Here is a 21,638-nt window from a genome sequence, read left to right on the forward strand (position 1 = left end):
CCCACCAAGTTTAATGCCCATACGACAGCTTCTTGACTAATTTGACCTCAGATGACCCCTTTATGACCTTGGATGACCCCTGAAATGACCTTATAAAATTTTGGTTCTAAATGTTGACTGTACCTACCAAGTTTCATGCACATACAAGTTTTTAGTAATTTGAAATCAGATGACCCCTGGGTGACCTTGGATGACCCCAAAATGACCATCCAAAAATTTGACTCTAAATGTTGACTGTTCCCACCAAGTTTCATGCCCATACAACAGTTTTGTTGTGCCATATAAATAGTAAAAGCTAATAAAATCTAATTATGATGATTTGTGGTGATCAGCATCCACCCCTCTCCATGTACTCCACCACCACAAAGTTCTCGCCAACATCACATGCACTTTAAATAAAGTAGCATATACTCACTGCGCTACTATAAGAAACTCTAAAAATACGCAGGTATGCAAAACGAACCTGCTGTGTATCAGCAGGTCCTGCAGCTGGTCAAGGCTTTCTGCCTTAGAGAATAGACCATTTAAAACATGCTTTGAGGCACAGTCCAGACTTTTGTGACAGTGTTACATTAGGACCACATGGAGTCAAACTGATTCATTTCGACTCATTCTCACTCATTTGCATTAATACTATCAATAACTAACTACTTTCTAATTCATAACTCCAAACTTTTCTGTCTTTTCTTTTATTTCTGTCATTTCTGTTTTCTGTCTTTTACAGCTACCGCCATGCGGTGGGCTACACGCAGATGTCCACGTTTCACCCGCGCGTTTCACACGTTTTACAAGTAGGTGTGTCTTTTTGGAGTCAATAATTATTATTGAGGCATTTTAAAAGGTGACAATAAATAATTTCCATGTTCAAAATCTCAATACGTACGTATTTCATCCAGTTGAAAGACTAGTACTGCTGCCTCACTCTGTATTCCATTCCTTATTGTACACAATGCTAATGTGTAAGCTGAAGCATTAGGTAGCAAATTATTCACATCAAAAGTAGTCGTCCCAGCAGGTAGCTCCATCCTGATATAGGTCATGGTTGCTGCATCACCTGCTGTTGGATATGCCCACATTACGTAGGTTTCATTAAGTGTTGCCCTGTAATGTCAATGATGCGGTATGTGGTAGCTAATGGCCGAGTTACAGTTCCGGTGGGTGGTGAGGGTAAACCTAAATTGTAAATTATATACATGTATAAATCAATATGTCAGTTTGCTGTGGTTATTGCGACATAGCACACACACCCACCCCCTACCATCCACTCTTCAACAGTTGGCACCAAAGTGCTGATGACTCAAGAACATCTTGCAAATGTTGCTAGCTCCATTTAAAAATTTAAAGGAAATTGTTCAGTTGTACATCGGCATATCAAAGAAATCTTGTAAGAGTTCTATGTTTGTTTATTTATACCTTGTTTTTATCTAGTACCACATTTTTAGACAAGATGGTTAAAAAGTGATATGAAAAAAGAAACTGTAGGTCTATAAAAGTGCATCAGATAACATAATAAAGACCTTTGATGGCTCTCTCATTTCTTGCTGATCACCTGTGTTGATTTTAAATAGCCTTTGCCTATCTTTTCAGATGCCAAAATCACCGGTTCAAAAGATATCAAATCATATTAGTCGTACAATATTTTGGACTCTAGACCCATAATACACATGTTAATATTAACTATAATAAATGTAGAATAAAAGAGCAACTGACAAACTGTAGGTCTTGACAATACCCATACCAAATATGAATGCCTACTTGGCATTCTGTAGCTATTCGCCAAGCCCTCAAGTGCTAAGGATAGCGGTAGTAGGTGGTCACTAGCACTCAGCAGCTAATGAATGCCTATAGAGCAGGTTCACAGGCATTCCGAATGCATAAATGCCTCACAAGAATGCTACCCAATGCCTATTTACTCATTAAGCCCTCGTTAAAGCTCAATACTATTAACTTAGGCATTCCTAAGCATTCTTAACTTAGGCATTCCTAAGTGGTTCTAGGATTAGGTGGTTTGCCATAGGCACTCAGTGGCATTTGGATAAGTCACAGGCATTCCACTGAAAAAATGTCTAAGTATTAGGCATTTGGTTACAAACATTCTTAAGTAATAGGCATTCCACTGAAAAAGTTCTAAGTATTAGGCATTTGGTTAAAAAAAAATTCTTAAGTAATAGGCATTCCAATGAAAAATGCCCAAGTATTAGGCATTCGGTTAAAAAAATTCTAACTAGGCATTCCATTCAATTAGGCATTCTGCTAACAGCCTTGACTAGCATTCCTTAGTGGTTGACCCAAGGGTCAAACAGGTGCATGATGGAGTATATTTTTATACGCTCTCCCTTTTGGGATAGATCACTTTTTTCAAAAGATAGTCTAACTAGGAGTAAAATTATTACGCTCCTGTTTTTCAGTTGAGCACTTTTTGACTATCTCCGATAGACATACTGACTCTGGGATAGACTTTGGCTGTGTTGACACCATGGAATGTATATTCTTTCACATTCCTAAGAGATGGTAGTCCACCCAAAGCATTTCATTGTGTCATCTGACGATTGCCTTTTCGGCATAAAACTCAGAGTAATGACTACCTATTCTGGAAAGTCTGTTCTTTGAATTTTTATACACTCTCCCTTTTGGGATTGAGCACTTTATTCAAAAGATAGTCTAACTATGAGTAAAAATTTTGTTATTTCGCTCCTGTTTTTCCAGTTGAGTACTTTCTGACTATCTCCGATAGACAGACTGACTCTGGGATAGACTTTGGCTGTTTGACACCATGTATATTCTTTCACATTCTTAAGAGATGGTAGTCTACCCAAAGCATTTCATCGTGTTGTCGATTGTCTTTTAGGAGTAATGACTACCTATTCTGGAAGGTCTGTTCTTTGAATTTATATATATATATATACCCTCTGAATATTCAGTCTATCAATATGTTTCATCTGATATTTTTATATGAAGTGACCATTCAAGCAATTATTAAAGCACAAGGACTATGTCACCAAAGATATTTTTGAGTTGCATATAAATGTATATTTTTTAAACCATGCAATCAAGGGCTTAAGGTATAGGCCCTAACACTAAGCTATTATAGGCCGGCCACTAGTACACCGTCGCGGCATCACCTACAAATGGCCTTTTGAATCAATTCTCTAGACCGTATACACAGCAAAAGGCCAATACTCTAGATGCGATACAGTAAAATTTTTCAATTTTAAGCCAACAGCAAAATATTGGGCCGGCTGTCAATGGAATATTGGTATTTCTGTAGCTGCGGATTGAGTCTAGGGCCGATATGAGCATTTGGTATATAGGGCATAATAGGCAGACATAGGAGAAAGAAAGGAAAAGAGAAGAAAAGAGGGGGATCATTGAGGGTGGATGAGTAATATAAGGGCCTACACAGTGTGCTTGCTATTTGTCTGCATATTGATAGGGCCTAAGGCCTGTAGAAATAGGGGCTGATAGGCCTATAGGCACTCGACTTTCGAAGTGACGGGGATGTGCGGACATGGGACACCAGTTTGAAACTATAGGGGTCTTTTGGTGAGAGCTTTGACGCCATATAGCCAAGGGGGACATTCAGTAAGGAGGTCTCAAAAGGGGGTTCTTTCAGTGAGACTGGGACAAAACTTGGGTCAAAATTTAAAAGTTGACACATTTTAGATAATTGTTTTTCAAAAGTCATCAAAATGGGATTTTTTTTTTTTTTTTAACAACGGTGAAAGATTACCAGAAATTTGTCAAAAATTCTTTACAAAGGGAGGTCTTTTGTGACAGGAAAAGAAAAAAATAGGGGTCATTGAGTGAGGAGGTCGGTAATTCAGTAAAATAAAAAATAAAAAAGCGGTCATTGAGTGAGAGCGAGTTGAAAAATGGGGGGTAATGTGGGTTGTGGCAGCACTGCACGCACATCGCTTCACTCATTTTTAGTGAGTGCCCCACTCCGGCCTTTGGCCCTTTGGACCACCATCAGCTGTCAAGACTAGCATGGCTAGACCATCATTCGAAAACCTCTGGGCTGGGGTGATCCTTGTAATGCAGGGATTACATTACATAATACTTACAGCCACATTACTCAATACTCAAACCAATTTCTTTCCCTTTTGATGTTTCAACTCATAGGCATAGATCACGGGGGATGGGGGATAACCCCTCCCCCCAATATTTTAAAAGGGGGATGGTCCATACAATCTCCCCCCTCCCATGATGACACCTAGTGGGCCTATGTGAGTTTCTGACCAAATCAATCTCATATTTGGCCATTTTAGCCTAAAAAGTGTCAATTTTTTCACACTTCGCGCAAATTTATTCCACTGCATCATCACCAGTTTAGCTTCAATATGCCAAAAATGTTTGTGCACTTCGCACGCATTTGTACAATAAACTTATGTCGCCAAAAGGTGCTATTTCAAGAATATATTTCCAACCCCAATGTCAAAAACAAATCTACGCCACTGTGGAGTTTTATCACGCTCGCTATTAAATGATCAATGCAATTTTTGCCAAAGCTCACTACCATTCTCTAGATGCTGTGAACTACCAAATCGCAACAGTTTAAAAAAGTTGCTATTAACCTTTACCCAGTAGGCCTAAACAATTTTTAGCATTTGTCTTTTAATGATTGAATATACTCACGATATGATAACACAGTTCTGCAAAGATGTAGTTCTATATGTGTGCAAATGAGTCAAAACATAAAACATGCACACTACTTATAAAGGAAAAATTGAATAACTGTTGGTTTGATCTTGATTATTGCAAGTGAGTGACAAAGGATAAAGAATATTTCAAGTCTGTACAAATGGAATTTGGCTTGAGAAATCATTGTCAAATACGGGTTTCCTGACCCCATAGAATAGCTAAACCCTTTGCCCCTGGACCCTACCAGGGGCCCTCTGCGCTAGACGTTCAATGTCTAATTTGATACAATTTTGGTAAAGCAATTCTGTAACAAAATATTCAAAGTCCAATTTGATATGATTTAGATACAGATTTTTTTTTTCAAAGTCCAATTTGATACACTTTGATATAGTATCAAAACCCACAAAGGTATTTGATACAGATTTGATATTACCAAATTCATATCAAAACCAATTTCATATAGTTCTGGTATACCGGAACAAAACTGTATCAAAACGGGATTTGACATATTTGATATAAATTTGATATAGTTATTTCTGCAAGACATGTTTTGAGACAAACAGGTTTTTTTGGTATAATACATACAAGGATCTCCTTCACCAATCATGTCATAAATTGCAACAGCAAAAACACCTCTGGTGCCAGCAGAAACATCAATTTGAAACTCGGCGAGATCAATGGGTTGGTCTACAGGCAGTACATAGCTAGTTGCAGTGCCTGGAAGATTTACACTGGCTACATTGTTTGGATTAGCATCATATCTGCAAATTATACATGAACATAAATATGATATTGGTTAAATTTGTGCAGTACACATAGGGATAGGTAGTGGGGGAATTGCTCCCCAACAGATATTTCAGGGATAACCTTGGGATGGCAAAGTGTAAAAATATCATTAAATTGACTAAAAATGGGACAAATGAGAAACATTCGGACTAAATTGGCAAATGGGACAAAATTAGCTTTACTCCCCCCACACTATAGTAAAAATTTATTTGAATGAAAGCAGCTGTACAGGCGCATATCCAGGAATTTGTAGACTGGGGGCGCAAAGTAGATCTTTGACAAATACAATATAATGGCTGCAAAGCGGACATTCCGGAGCGCTTGCGCAACGCAGGGGGTGTCTGAGGGGGGATGTGCCCCCTCAGAAGTGAGAAACTTTTACAAAATGAAGACCTAATTGAAGCCATTTGGTTGACCATTTTGGCACTATTATTATGTAAAATTTTAGTTTGAAAAAGTCGAAAAATTGTGAAATGAGGACCAATTCATGGTCAAGTTGTCACTGTTATTGTATAAAATGATTATTGCTTTATAAATTTTGCCCGAAATTTTGCAAAATAAAGTCTATGAAGAAAATTACATCAAAATATCTACTGTATCAGCCCATCAGATGCTATTTCCCGTTGGACACCCCATTCCTGTTTAAAAGAAGTTTTATTTGGAAGCAAATCGCCTAATGTGTTTCATGAACACTGCATGTCAAATTATTTTGTTGAATAGTTTTCTCATACAGATGCTAGATGCCTTATCACTAAAGTAAAGAAATTACACTATATTATGGTCTTGCTAACTTTTGTCAGGGATATTTGTCTCATATCCCAGCTTTTATGAACACCAATTATTATTTCATAACAGAAAATATAATTATACATTGGATATGTTTATATCACACATTGCTTGGTTATTACAAGAGTCAGTAAACATTCAATTAACTATAGAAAATGGACTTCATTTTGTGCACTGTAGTTATTTTCTGAAGTAAATCGCCTATTGCAGCTTGCTGAATAGGTTTCTATACAGATGATATGCCTTATCACTAAGTAAATAAATTATAGCTATAAAATATACTGACCATAGTGAGCTTTTATAACCAATCAGTTATGTGTATTGTCAGCATGTGATGGCTATAAGCCAATTGCAAACATGTTTAATAAAAAGGCTAAAACTTCCTACACTGAGTAGTCAGTCTCACTGCAAGATTAAATGTGCAAATAGTCCTTGTCATGAGGAGCAGGATTAGATAGAGGCATACAAACAGTTTATATGATATTAAGAATTATTTCCTAGCCTCTTAACCACAGGGTTGGTGGGTTACAATAGCTATTCAAGACACAGGGTATGTAAGGGATAGACTGTGGATATGAGATGTGGGGCAAGAGGCATTAATGTTCACTGGTGTGAACAAAAATCAACCTACCTAAACTGTATGTTAATTGAGTCTGGTACCCCTGAAAGATCTGCAGCAGTCCATGTAACAGTAAAGTGAGCCGGAGATGTATGTTGGACCAGTGGAGACCCAATCCATGTTACTACCCCTATGGGGGGAAGAAAAATGTTTTGCTCTTATTGTTCATATAACACTGGTTGTGCATACAAAATGTCATAAAATATTTACATTAATTAAGCTTCTTGGTATATCATACATGAGATAAAGTTTCACCATAATTTGCCGACCTAATCTAGCTCGAGATACTCCAGAATTAAAAAAATTTTTTTTTTTTTTTTCCTCAGCAAATGTTAAATATGGCTTTAAAGTAAAAACTGATATTGATATTCTACTTACTTGTCTCACAGTGAGTGCCAGCAAAAAAATGATAACACAAACATTTATATCCTTCTATCTGTGTAATACACCGCCATGCATTCTGACATGGATTCACTGGACAATCTTTGACAGCTGAATTGGAGAGAGAAAACAATAATATATTCATTATGACGATAAACAGGTTAATCAACGTAACATGAATCAGTTTTAAAGATGTTTTTGTAGTATTCCACCCAGAACCTTAAAATAAAAAGCACATGTACAACGTCAGTTTCCATGAATGCATCCAAAATTGATTACAAACTGCTAGCAATGCCAATTTTCAGAGATGAAACTCCACTTTTGACAAAGGAATTTCAATGTAGAGACAGAGTGAAAATGACCAAAATGGCCCTAAAACGGGCTGAAAATAAAAGAAATTGTGTAAATCTGGATAACAAAAAAGCCTGCATGGAAAGTTACATCCCTGCAATTTTGCATTGAAAAAAAAACAGAACAAAAACAAAAACAAAATGTCAATTCATGAAAACCTTCTGAACAAGAATCAAAAAATTAATTTTATGCAGCCCAAAATGATTGAACATTAAATTATTCAAGTTTTTTTCAATACAATACAACTTAGCACTCTCCAAGGACCACATCACTTTACACCTGCTATGGAAGACATGACATAAATCTCCCCATAAAGGGTATAAATTCAAAATAGAATCACTCATTCAAGTAACTCCATTTGAAATTCAAATGCAGTGTGGAAGATTAAGGTCATGTCTTCCGTTGGGGGTGTATGGATTTCAACTGGAATAGCTCATTAAAACCCTTACTTGTTTCACATCTGGTTCCAGTAAACTCTATTAGACAATGGCAGGTAAAGCCATCGAGTCCAACTTCACAGTAACCACCATTTACACAGGGATTCGGTTCACAGTCATTTACATCTATAATGTACAGAAACAGCGAGTGAACAAATTTGAATTACAAAAAAGCATGGAGTAGTTTATCGCAAAATTAACGACACATAGTATTTTTTGCCCTAATTTATTTGACACGATCTGGGGGTAAATATGATCCTGCTTACTGCATTCACATCTAGAACCAATGTACCCTTGAAGACATGTACAAGTGAAATTACATATTCCTCCAAACAGGCAAGAAGTTGGAAGGCAATCATCCACATCTACCAAAATTTAAGTTCATAAAATCAAAAGGTATTTTTAAGATATCTCTTCATTTTTTACTTATATTTAAATGAAAACCTTTTATAGTTCCAAGGTTCCAACAAGGTACAGCAAGTGTTAAGAACACTATTTGTTCTTCTTAAATTATTTCAATTTAACATAATTAAATTTGCTTTACTTTTTCTCAATTTTAGATTTTGAAAACATTCAAATTGAAATTGAAGAAATAAAAATAATAATACATTAATTATATTGCCCTACAAAAGCAGAAAGATCTTTGGTGATAACTCAATTTTGAGTTCCTTGTAGGTTATTCAGCTTTTAATACTTTCAGGGCGCACACTACTAAATAATCGTCCCATTGAAATACACGGGAAAATACAAGAAAGTAAGTTTGTTTTTCTACCCCATGTAATAACATTTTTAATATTTTGATCAAACCAACATCTTAAATAAAGATTAAACTTTTATTTAAATTTAATTTTTTGGGACAAGTTAAGACAAACTTGAAAGATACGAACTCCTGAACAGCGCCATCCCAAATTTCAGCCGGCACTCTCGCCTCCTTACCAGTTCCGCCACGATATTGTTCCGAGGGCCTATTACCCATGCACCTTCGATTCGGAACATTTTCTGAACAGATTTGTGTAACGGGATTTCCCCTCTATAAATAGCGTGTTTTTCCACTATTTTGCAAGCCAAATAATCACGTGTTTTGCGGCCACATCAAGGTATTTTTTGTTCCACACTTAAGTTGTTATTGTAAAGTTCTCCATTGTATTCAGCGCGTATAAGCACCGTCAGTCAGGAAGCGGCTTCGCCCTTTGTGAGGATTTGGAAATCGCGGACGCTGATTGGACGGAGGTCAGCTGATCCAATTTTGGCGTGGGTTTGAGGTGCGCGATTTGAGAAACTTGTCAGACTAGACCAGGGGACTGATGCAGGACGACCAAGACTGATTCAGGAGACGGAGAGACTGCAGACTGTGTTACGTGATGGATAGGCGAGTAGAAAGCGACGAGAGAAGACAATATTTCGACAAATGGACAGATAATATTACTTTTGTATGTTTTTCTGGAGGAGTAAGACGAGAGTTTGGAAGAGATGGAGATTACCGTGACAATATTTTCGTGTGGAATTGGAAAAGACCGAGCAAAATTGACAGCAGCGAATGGACGATACAAATTACCCAGTTGACGAGTTGTAATTGTGAGGACATTTTACTTTGAAGTATGCTGAGAAATGGGGGAAGATTCGCATTATTTGAGTGGATGTTATCGCCTGGATTGGAGTTATATCTTCAATGGAGTTTTGGCAGCTCATGACGTACGCAATGGACATGATATTTTAATGATAATTCAAGTGATTTAGCGAAGACACCGTTTTCTTCCATCGCATGTATTTCTGCAATGGACATTTCGCAATTAAAAAGCTGGCTAGCAAAATGTCGGATTTTAATTACTTCAAAAGTGCACTTTAGCGACAACGGCAGACAAGCATCATTAACAAGCGACGACATTGGACATTGTGTGTATAAATTTAATGTGAGTTTGTAATTTTATGATTTTGAGATGCATATCTAAATGTAAACAAACAATTTGTGCTTCTTGATGGGGATGAGTGAAACAAAATGTTTGCCTAATTGGGATGTGTTTTGAGCAATGTTTTGGCTTGTATTTGTTTTGGACATTGTTTTGATGAGTAAAAATGTCTGAAATTGGGTCAGAGTTCAAGTTCAGGTCATTGTTTGGCAGGGATTGGGACAAAACCTTGTGGAAAGTAAATTGCATTAAAATATTATGTTTTGTAAAACAAGCAGCACAGATGATTGGAAATTGACATGACATTTTGTGTACAGAAAGTCAAACTTTATGTAAATAAATATTTGAAGCTATTTTATCATGTTGATTGACATTTTGTAGCAAAAGTATGGTGCGCCAAAAGCGTCATAATTGCGATTGTGAGCATGGTTCAGATATTGTGCACTTTGCGTAAAAGTAGGCCAGGTTAAATCAATGTGTGACTTTAAATAACATGTAGTTGCATAATTTACCAGATTTGTGGATGCTAATTGCGTAATCATATTTCAGGTTTGGGCTAAATACTTTGTGTAATATTACATAGTGCATCATTTGATTCAAGATTTGTAGGCCTATAAAAATATGTGTTGATAAAAATGTGTATTCATGCTTTGTCAATGAATTTTGTGCAAGTAATGAGCTATATTGTGTACTTTGGCAAAACACTTTAGCATATACAATTGTGTATTTATAACTTGGTTATGGCAAGCCATTGTGGACAAAATTAGCATTGAAACTGTTGATTGTTGTGTGACAAAAATAGATCTTTTGTAATGTGATTAATGACGCAGCCATTGTTGAAATATTGTACAAGTGTGTATAAAAAGCTTGTTTTTGTATAAAAAGATTGTCTTTCAAGTGGAAATCTGCGCAGTGGTGCAGAATGTGTTGATGTGGCTCCCAGCATCAACTCCCGAAGGTTGTGCGCAACATAGATTTCCATGAGGACATTCGTTAAACATGTGGTCAGTGTGTAGGCGTAATATGGTTTCAAAAATAATGCTTGCAGTGTGCATTCATGTCAATTTTGTGAAATAATTGTGAAATGTAATATTAATGTTGGCAATTGCGCTTTTGTGATTTATGCATTAAGGAGTTGCAGATTAGGCGAGTTGTGAGAGAGCTTTAGTGAGAGTTTAGAGACGCGAAGGTTTGAGGCGCTCAAATTGCGAGTTAACATTGTGTACAGTGTTAGAGTCGTACTGAATGGATTGTGTGGTATTAAAAGATTTTACATACATACATACATACATACAAAAGTTATTTATGACGCAATTCGCCGCAAGGCAACATTGCGTTACAAATACATCAAAGCAGTAAAACAATATAAACAAACAAAAGTTCAGAATAAATGAGTTTTTAACAGTTTCTTGAAAGTGTTTGTGGATGTTGCACCCCTGATGTGCAGTGGCAGATTGTTCCAGGCTTTGGCAGCAGTGGCAGTGAATCTGCGTTCTCCCGCAACAGAGTTGTATCTATGAACTACTAGACGTGAAGGATCATTTGAAGATCTGAGAGGGCGGCTGGGCACATAATAAGAGAACAATTGAGTTATGTAAGCTGGTGATTGGTCATTCAATGCCCTGTATACATAGAGCAGGATCTTGTAAGTTACTCTTTGTGCTATTGGAAGCCAGTGGAGTTTTGTGATTAAGGTGCAGCTTCAGTCCAGCGACCTAAGGCATATATGACCCGTGCGGCTTTGTTCTGTAAGCGTTGCAAGCGAATCATATTCTTGGATGAAAGGTGAGTGAAAAGTGCATTGCAATAGTCTAAACGTGACAGGACCAGCGCACGGACAACATGATGGCATGTGTCAGAATCAATATATTTTCGGATTCTCCAGATGTTCCTGATGTGATAAAGGATCGAGCGACGAAGACTATCGATGTGAGAGGTGAGTGACATTGAACAATCGAAGTAGATGCCAAGATTTCTGATGACTGTGGAGGGTGTGATCTTCAATGAACCAATTTCAAGGGTAACGTCATTAAGCTGAAAATTTCTCATGTTGTAGATAGAGCCAGCAACAAAAAACTCAGTTTTTGCATCATTAAGCTTTAAATAATTCACAGTCATCCATTCTCTGATTTCAGAGATGCAGCTTGAAATCTTGTCAAGAGTGTTAAGCACATCACCAGGAATCCGTGGGTTGAAAGAAGCATATAACTGGCAGTCGTCAGCATAGATATGATAGTTGATACCATGTTTCTGGATGATCTCTCCAATGGGAACAGTATAAGCGGAGAAAAACAATGGTCCTAGAACGGAGCCTTGTGGCACACCAAAATCCATTGAGATGGGGTCGGAGACGTGACCATTGATGCTGACTTCAGAACTCCAACCTTTCAGATAAGATTGGGCCCATTCCAGTGCAGAACCGGTGATGGCGAAACGGTCCTGCAGACGATTTAGGAGAATTGTGTGATCAACAGTGTCAAATGCGGAGCTTAGATCTAATAGCACCACAAAGACAACTCTCCTAGAATCAATCTCACTGAAGATATCGTCATTACTTTGATTAAAGCACTTTCAGTGCTATGTTTGGGACGGTAAGCAGACTGGAATGGGTCTGAAAGCTTGTTATTGTTCATGTGATCAACAAGCTGCGAAGCAGCGCATTTCTCAATCAGTTTTGCAGTAACAGTTAAATTACTGACAGGCCTATAGTTCTTAAACTCGTCTTTGTCTAGGGATGGCTTCTTAAGCAGTGGTGTTACAATTGCTTTGTGAGCCGCCGTAGGGAAAACCCCTGTTTGTAAAGAGGCATTAACAAAGCTTGTCAGAGCAGGTAAATTTGCGTCATGTACGTGAAAGAGTGAAAGAGTCGTAATGTAAATGTATTGCATGGGATTGTGGATTAAAACAGTTATCGCGGGTAATGGATTTAATAAGTGAAAAAATGGTTTGATTCATGTGTTCGGCGAACTTTGGTCATGTGACCATTAAAATGATTCAACCTCGTGTTTTAATTAACTTTCAGGTGTGACATTAAACATGGTTCGACCCATGCATTTTTGCCAACTTTCGGTGAGACCATTAAAGTAGTTTAGGCCCAGGTGTTGCGGGTAAAATTATTAAAGGAAAGAAGGTGATGAAGTTTCAAACAAGGGTTTCGGGCAAGAATATTGGGAAACGAGAAGTACAGTTGTAGTGAAGCCATATTGAGTATAAGAGTAAGGAAAAAATCAATTGTTGGAGGTTTGGCATTTTAAATAGTTTGTGCATGAAGTTAATAGTGCAGTGACCTTTGTTTATGTATTTACTTGTCATTGTATAAGATGCTTTGATGAAACTCAAAAAAAAGTATTCTTTGTTTATGTAAATTGTGAAACTTTATGTAAGATGATGTAATGCGTTAATCATAACAAGGTATGGCAGGCCATTTGGGTCATAATACAAAGTATGGCAAGCCATTTGCGTCACAACAGCAGATAAAAACACACTGTTGCTAATTGTTTAATTAAACAGCTGTGCATTGTAAAAATCAAATCATTTCTTTCAGTCAGGTATGGTAAGCCATTAGTGACATAACTGATGTTGTTCATGTAGTAGATTAAGATGCATTTTGTAGAGTAAGAACTTCAATAAAACTTGTTAACAAATAATAATATTCATTGTTTATTGTCTTTATAAGCCTGACCAGGATTCCTTTGACGGATACCTCGGTGTGTTCTGCCACACCAACTTACCCTGATGGTGGCAGTATTTTTGTTCGCATAAATCTGCGCTTTTAGAAACCAGTTTTCGCTACTTTATTATTTTCCCCTAAAAGGAGGGGGCGGCGCTGCTCCAATTAATTTGGCAAATCCGCTCGGCCATCAAACAAAATAAGGGTAAGCCAGCGCTCACCCTTGCGTCCCTTTCACATTTGTAATGTTGAGCTCCTATTTTATCAAAACAACCAAGAGTCACTCAAATTTGGTTCCCTCGTGGCGCTTCGATATATTTCGCTAGGCGCTATTTTTTACCGAACTATGAAGGGTTACACCAAATGCGGAAGGATTTAGTGTAGTGCACTCTTCAGGTGGTAGAATTGATTGCTTTAAAAGCGATATAGCAAATGCCTGTTTAAACTGATCTGCTTTTTAGTTAGGAGAAATTCCAGGGGCCACTGGTTAGTTGGGCATGTACAATTTTTTTCCCTGTGCACCCGCTCCCCAGTACTTAATCACACGAACTTTTTAGATGCCTTTTAGGGGCCTTAAAAACATTCTGGATGTTAACAGTGAAAAAAATCCTGATGCTCTCGAGATATTCAAGATGACCACCAAAAATGGTCAAATTAAAAAAAAGTCACATATCAGCCAAATAATATGATAAAAGCATAAATAAAGTGGCTAGATATAGGTTTATGCCCATTATTAATTCATTTCTGACATTTTTAATTTGCTGCTGCTGCTGCATATCAGATTCAAGATGGCGGACAAAATGGTCGCCAAAAGAGGTCAAATTTTACAAATTTCTATATTGCCTTATGTATTGGATAAACGTTCAGATAAAATGATTAGAAACATCTGCAAAATCATTTGTAGGATTCCAATTGGTTGCTAGTGTACTGTACATCAAACTCAAGATGGAAGCCAAAATGGCCGTCAAAAGTGGCAAAATTTCGAGAAGGTCATTACGATAAACATATATGAATTAGCAAATCCAGCTTAGCTGAGAAAGTGCAAAAAAAATTGGATTCATCTATTTTTAAAAAAGTGCTGAATAAGTGAAATAATCCTGGAGAAATTTACAACTTTCTAATAGTAATCCTTACTTGTTTCACAATTTGTTCCCTCAAAGCCAGTAGCACATGCACATGTATAGGTGTCAAGTCCATCCGTACAGGAGCCACCATTAAGACACGGGCTCAAACCACAATCATTAGCATCTGCAAAGATTGGATTTGCATGCATCATTTGTGACGTGTCATGTCAAAAGGAGACACTTTTGGGCAGGTTATCAATTTTGAGGATTTTACATACCTTAAATATAGAGGTATTTTGCTCCACAACGCCGTTTTCTCCAATGAAATCGGACATTCCTAAGCGAATATAATGAGTTCGTAAGTTATGGTATTATAAAATTGGAAATTGAGATACCGGCCTTTAAAAATATTATTGATAATGTTGAGAGTGGGAATTACCTTGAAAAATGTCTCAAAAAATACAAGATGCCAGTTATATTCCAGTCTGACACTATCAGACAATATTTTTAAAATTAATAACATCACAAATTTGCAACAAACCCAAATTGTGAAAAAATCACCTCCAAGCAGCATTTCTCCATTTACGGTCCTGCCCAAAAGTGTCTCTTTTTGACATGACACGTCACATTTGATTTCAGAACTTAAAGTACAGACATTAAATTTCAACATTCTTCTGGGATAAAGGCTGAAGTTTCTTCCTCAAGTTTATAAGAACTCAATGCAGTGGCGTCAATCCATTCCGAAAAGTGGGGGGGCACAGTGGCAGATCTTGAGCAATAACGGGAGGCAATATAAAAAATGGCTGTCAAGCTAAAAATTCGAAAAGTGTGTGTGTGGGGGGGGGGCGGGGGGTATGCAGTGGCAGATCTTATTGTAGGGCCTGGCCTATACATTAATTGGTTTAAACATAAAGGGCTGGGTGCTAAAAGCAGAAGCGAAAGGGGGGGTTGTTAAACCCTATGCAGGGGTTGTCTGAGGAGGATGTTCCCCTTCAGAAGTTGGACATTTGCAAACTAAATGCCAAATTGAAGCCATTTGGTGGATGGTTTTGATACTACTATTGTGTAAAATTTATTTGGAAAAAAGAGAAAATATGTGAAAATGAAGGCCCAAATTAAAGGAGTATTTCGTGACCCTAGCATCCTCTATTTTTGTCATTTTTCATTAGATATCCACTGAAACAAACCTATTCCCAAAATTTCAGTTGATTCCGATTTTGCGTTCGCGAGTTATGCATGATTATGTGTATTACACTGCTCCATATACATACAATGCGTTGTAATTTCGTTCTGGTGCTATCAAGTTTCATGCCCATAGAACAGTTTTTAGTAATTTGACTTCAGATTACCCCTGGGTGACCTTGGATGACCCCGAAATGACCTTCAAAAATTTGACTCTAAATGTTGACTGTACCCACCAAGTTTCATGCCCATACGACAGCTTCTTGACTAATTTGACCTCAGATGACCCCTTTATGACCTTGGATGACCCCGAAATGACCTTATAAAATTTTGGTTCTAAATGTTGACTGTACCTACCAAGTTTCATGCACATACAAGTTTTTAGTAATTTGAAATCAGATGACCCCTGGGTGACCTTGGATGACCCCGAAATGACCATCCAAAAATTTGACTCTAAATGTTGACTGTTCCCACCAAGTTTCATGCCCATACAACAGTTTTTAGTAAATTGACCTCAGATGACCCCTGGGTGACCTTGGATGACCCCAAAATGACCTTCCAAAAATTTGACTCTAAATGTTGACTGTACCCACCAAGTTTCATGCCCATACGAGTTTTTAGTAATTTGACCTCAGATGACCCCTGGATGACCTTGGATGACCCCGAAATGACCTTCCAGAAATTTGGCTATAAATGTTGACTGTACCCACCTAGTTTCACGCCCATACGACAGGTTTTAGTAATTTGACCTCAGATGATCCCTGGGTGACCTCGGATGACCCCGAAATGACCGTCTGAAAATTTGACTCTAAATGTTGACTGTACCCACTAAGTTTCGTGCCCGTACGACAGTTTTAGTAACTTGACCTCAGATGACCCCTGGATGACCTCGGGTGACCTTGACCCACTAACCAATACAAACTTGTTTTGTCTGGGGTCAAGATGCACCCACCCACCAAGTTTGAAGAATGTGCAACCCCTGTCTCTGAGAAAATAGGTTTTTGCATGTTACGCATAAAGTATGCAAATTAGGTACATAATTACCATTGAATCAGGTCGAGATCATCTGATCATGCTACCCCTAGATACAGCTCCACAAGGCAAATTTTTTAGATTTCCAACCATATTTGTAGAAATATAAATTATGTAAATTAACAACTAAATGCGCATATTTTTCGCCGAAAAACTAATCAGGTGATCAGCAGGTGTGTATCGTTCCTGATACCAGGTTTCGTTACCATGCGCCCGACGGATCTTGAGATAGTCTGTCCACAAACTCCGCTATCAATTTACGCTAATTTTCGCATAAATTATGCAAATTAGCTATGTTAATTTGCATATTTTTCACCGACAACATACGGTTACGGAGCAAACTTAGATATCCTTCCTCCCACCAAGTAGCGTCCCCGTAGGTCTTACGGTTCCCCATATACAGCTCCGGACGGACACACACACGCACACCACACCCCCACACACGGACAGACAGAAATAGTGATTACTAAGTCCCATCCTGAACAAAGTTCAGGCGAGACAACAAATAATTCATTTAAAGTCTTCAGTTTTGAATGAATTGATGCATCGTGGTATGAAATTAGGCATATGAAGAGCTTTGTTTCAAAACCCCTTACATCCACTTTTGGCCAAATTGAGTTATTGGCATAATATTATAGTGTGGGTAAAAATACACATTTTGGTGGTTGTTTGACCTTCATACTACCTTCCCTTCCAGAGTTATCGCATATTTCCCGTTTGGGAAATCTTAGGAATTTCCGAAATCTGAACTTAAAATGAATATAGAATTGTTTTGTTTTCAATTTTTGATGTATAATGGTAGCCTGGAATGTTCTTTACCTATTAAAACCAAAAGGAACTGTTTTGGGGTCACTATGTTTGAAAAAATCATTTTAATTAACAAAAGGTGTAGCTTGGAAATACCCAAAAAATGCCATTTTCCAATTTAATTAAAAAATCATAATTAAAAAAGTAAATGAGATATTTCAATTTTTTGATTTTCAAAGCATTAGTCAAGTTACATAATGTAGTGCAAACAAATGGGCTCAAATTTGATTGCAAAGGTGGTTTCTAGAAAAGGGGTAAATTTATTTTGTTGCAAAACCCTTACATCCACAAAAGGTGCGATATAAAATAAATAATAAAATAAATAGGAAGCCTTGAAAATTGTCCCAAACCTATTCTTTTAGTTTCTATTCATCAACACTTTATCCAATCCCAAATTGAATCAAATCGAACAAGTAATACTTGCACAATTAAAAAAAGCTGTTTTTCTCAAAAAGTCAAAAGTGGATGTAAGGGGTTTTGCAACAAAGCTCTTCATATATGGAGATTAGTAAGATTGCATTTGCTTGGTCATCCAAGGTCAAGTCCAATTTAAAGTTGCTCCGATCGGGCTGTAACTTGGGGAAAACTATCCCCGGCACTTGGGGAGGATGAAACCGCAATGTCATCTGAGGTCAAAGGACAGGTCAAATTTAAAGTTACTCTGATTGGGCTTGTGATGTGCCCTCAGTAATTTAATTTAATTATTTAACTTTGTTTACAAGCTGAAAGTATTTCTGACTACCTTTTCTGACCACCTTTTCTGACCAGCTTTTACAGTGAGCCCTGTGATATTTGATTCTTACACTATCATACTCATAGAACACAATGGCCTTATCCCAATGCCATAGTCCAATAACATTAACTAAACAATCATAGTGCAAAATTTGACCTCCAGTTGCAGACTATGAGTTTTTGTACCCCAATTTTCAAAGGTCATTCAATGAATGTACAAATGTATTGGAGTTAAGGAACTGTGCACTAATAGATGAGAATGTTTTGGATCCTAGTGTTTTACACCATAATAAGTGCTGGGTGATAATTTGCAAGCTTTTCTCTGGGACTTGTTAATAGATAAACAACATTTTTAAGGGTACATGGTTGTTATTTCTTTCTCACTTTAGATTATTTATTTGTACCTTTTGCTTGTCGAGTATCCTTTGATTTTGTTTTGTTTAATACAGTTTTGTTTGTATATTTAATGTCTTGGATCAGATGCACCATCGGATCGAGTGCCACTGATGTAAAAGCAGTTTCCAAATAAAAACTTGAAACTTAAAAACTACAACACTTTCATGGTAAATGAAATTATTTAAAACAAATAAAATAAAATTTTGCACACACATCCAATTTTCTTGACTTCATTCGAACGAGTGCTCCCTAGTGTTACCCTCAGCACTTCCCTGTTCAGACTTTGTCTGTCTGATGGACAATTAAGGGTATATGATGTATTGTTAGTCGAAGCACCCGGTCGAAGCAGCAGAAAACAAAGTAGTTCACAGCACCTTGCAAATGGTAGCGAGCTTCAGCAAAAATTGCATTGCTCAATAAGCCCAATCGGCATTGGAAGTTTGCAATGCATTGTGGGACACATTTTGCAGTTTTGGGACACTTTGTCCTTTGACCTATCGGGAAAATTCAGGAAAATTGGGGTTTTGTGCGTACAAAATATAATTTAAAACGTGTTACTAGAATAAAAACAAACCCAAAAATTTGATTATTGTATAAATTAATTATTTTATTACTTATAATGATAACATTATTACAATCATAAATGAATTATTAATGATTACAGCAATTTTCCAGATATGTCAGAGGTCAAAGTGTCCCCCAAAACCCGAAAGTTACAATGGCGATTGGGCTTATTCATAGCGAGCGTGTAGAATAATTCAAATATCACAGATATACTTTTGTAGGTCCTGAGGTTCTTGAGTTATGTTGTAGAGAGGGCTGAAACAACAACACTTTTGTAAAACGTACAAACTCATTAACAATAAATTAAGCAAGTTTTCCAAAGTATATGATTTGTATAATGAACTCTGCAAAACACCAAAGTGTAATATATTGAGTCAGATAATGAAAATCTGCTTCGACCAACAATACCTCGTATACTAAACCCATATTCACATTCATGCTGCACCCTTAATATATCAGGGCATGTATGACAAATACCATGAATATGACCTTGTGAAGTGGTGTGTTTACTTTGTTGATTATTGACCCAGCACCTGAAATGATAATTGTCTCCTCTCTAAACTGAGACTTAAAGCCATATTATAACATTTGCTGAGGAAGATGCCCTCACTGAATTTTTAAAATTCCTTTTTTTACACGATTAAATTGTACTTTATTAAACCAATATACCCTGCAAAAATCAAGACTCTAGGTGCTGTAGTTTGTAGAATAAAATGCCGGAATCGGCGCTTTCATACTGCAGTTACTGTCCGTTTTCCTATACACAATACTCTCACCATTGACGCGTGACCTCTACAAATGATGTATGTTGGAAGAATGGACACTTGCCTAGTTAACATCACTGTGTGAAAAATAACCAGCCAATATTTTATTTATTCTCCAAAACTTCTAGCAAATATATTTCTCTAACATGACCTAAAATTACAGCTAGGTTAGATGTTCAGAAATGGTCGCACTTTTGTAAAATATGAGTGAGGGCAAGGCATAGCTAGCCAACTCCCCGTGTTAATTGAATGGAGATTTGACCGAAAATATTGGTATCGGACCGCTCACTTCTGAAGGATGCCACAAAAAACGGTAAAAGCTACATTTAAACTATTCTAAATAGGTTCTAGAAAATATAGTTTTGTAACATGTCCTAAATTTTTAGCTAATTTAGATGTTTGGAGAGGGTCGCACTTTTGTGTTTTAGGAAGGATATGTAAACGACAGATAACACCAAAAATATGAAGAAATTATTTCCAAACCGTGTTAAGTCAACAATCATTATGTTGCTCATTTTGAAGAATGCTGGTTAACAAAAAGCAGGTCTTTGTCTCATTTCATGAACAAAGGTACACATACCTTTGTTTCCTTTCGTTTCCTTTATAATCGGTTACCCAACTGAAGCTATAATACCAGCTTTATTGCGATGTCGCACATTGAAAACAGACACTTGTGCACAACCAGAGAAGATCTGATTTAATCAGTCGAGCTGCTTCAATGAGTGTTATCTTGGTTTAATAGCTTTTAATGGGGTTTAAGTCCTGCAAAGGTCGAGATGAATTCTACTGTAGACATGACTGCATCATGTATTATTACGATGGAATTATTAGTCGAACGCATACACACAAATGCATTACGCACGGCGTGGGGACGGTGATATACACAACAAAGGGTCGTACCACAACATGACCGAAGGAGTAGTGGTATGTATTGGCGACATGTGCGCTGGTAGTGAATTCCAATTTTCTTTGCTTTGCCGTAGTTGTTCGGCTCAAAAATAAAAGGGGATATATCTGACAGTAAAACCTAACATTTTATGGCAAAGAAAATGCTAATCAATTTTGTTTGAAAATGTTATAATATGGCTTTAACTGCCCTGTGAAAAACCATAGACAGTAGCTGTCTATGGAAAAACAAAACAAATTTCACTTGATAATTTCAATTTTATGTCACTTAACATCCAGAATAGTACAACATTATTGTGCAAAGTGTAAAGATAATAAAAATGAAGCAAACATCAAAATAATGTCAAATAATAATGTCAAAAAAGATGGTCAGAAAAGGTGGTCAGAAAAGGTAGTCAGAAAAGGTGGTCAGGTTATGGAAATTCCCCATTTGGTGCACATTTATATACTATAACTGGTTCCAATAGGATCACCCTCAAAATGAGACGTCTAATAATAGACCTGCAGTGCAGTAAAACTAAAATCTCACCTTGTGTCAAGCACATCCGAATTAAATAGGCACCTAAAACAAGCAGCAGGAGGTGCTTCCATTTGATGACATATATCTCCATAA

General features: G+C 37.1%; 2 protein-coding genes across 2 annotated transcripts in view; both read right to left on the reverse strand.

The window, feature by feature from the left end:
• LOC140143388 (uncharacterized) overlaps positions 1-1,076 on the reverse strand; it is a 77,375-nt gene extending 76,299 nt beyond the window's left edge. Inside the window, exon 1 of the mRNA XM_072165244.1 lies at positions 884-1,076. Coding sequence (XP_072021345.1) covers positions 884-1,076 — 193 coding nt within the window. The remainder of the gene's footprint in view (positions 1-883) is intronic.
• On the reverse strand, positions 1,076-21,638 carry LOC140143389 (uncharacterized). The gene is made up of 7 exons (XM_072165245.1): positions 21,555-21,638; positions 14,713-14,826; positions 8,014-8,127; positions 7,211-7,324; positions 6,845-6,962; positions 5,227-5,402; positions 1,076-1,173 (listed from the first exon to the last, which is right to left on the reverse strand). The coding sequence occupies exons 1-7, from the start codon at positions 21,634-21,636 to the stop codon at positions 1,076-1,078; spliced, it is 816 nt and encodes a 271-aa protein (XP_072021346.1). The 5' UTR covers positions 21,637-21,638.

Source organism: Amphiura filiformis, unplaced genomic scaffold (genome assembly GCF_039555335.1).
Source record: "Amphiura filiformis unplaced genomic scaffold, Afil_fr2py scaffold_21, whole genome shotgun sequence".
NCBI lineage: Eukaryota > Metazoa > Echinodermata > Ophiuroidea > Amphilepidida > Amphiuridae > Amphiura > Amphiura filiformis.

Coding starts and splice junctions, on each gene's coding strand:
- LOC140143389 (XM_072165245.1), bottom strand. CDS start 21,636: ATGGAGATATATGTCATCAAATGGAAGCACCTCCTGCTGCTTGTTTTA. Junction 6,963..7,210: donor TGGCACTCACTGTGAGACAA/GTAAGTAGAATA, acceptor TTCCCCCCATAG/GGGTAGTAACATGGATTGGG. Junction 5,403..6,844: donor TCAATTAACATACAGTTTAG/GTAGGTTGATTT, acceptor TATAATTTGCAG/ATATGATGCTAATCCAAACA.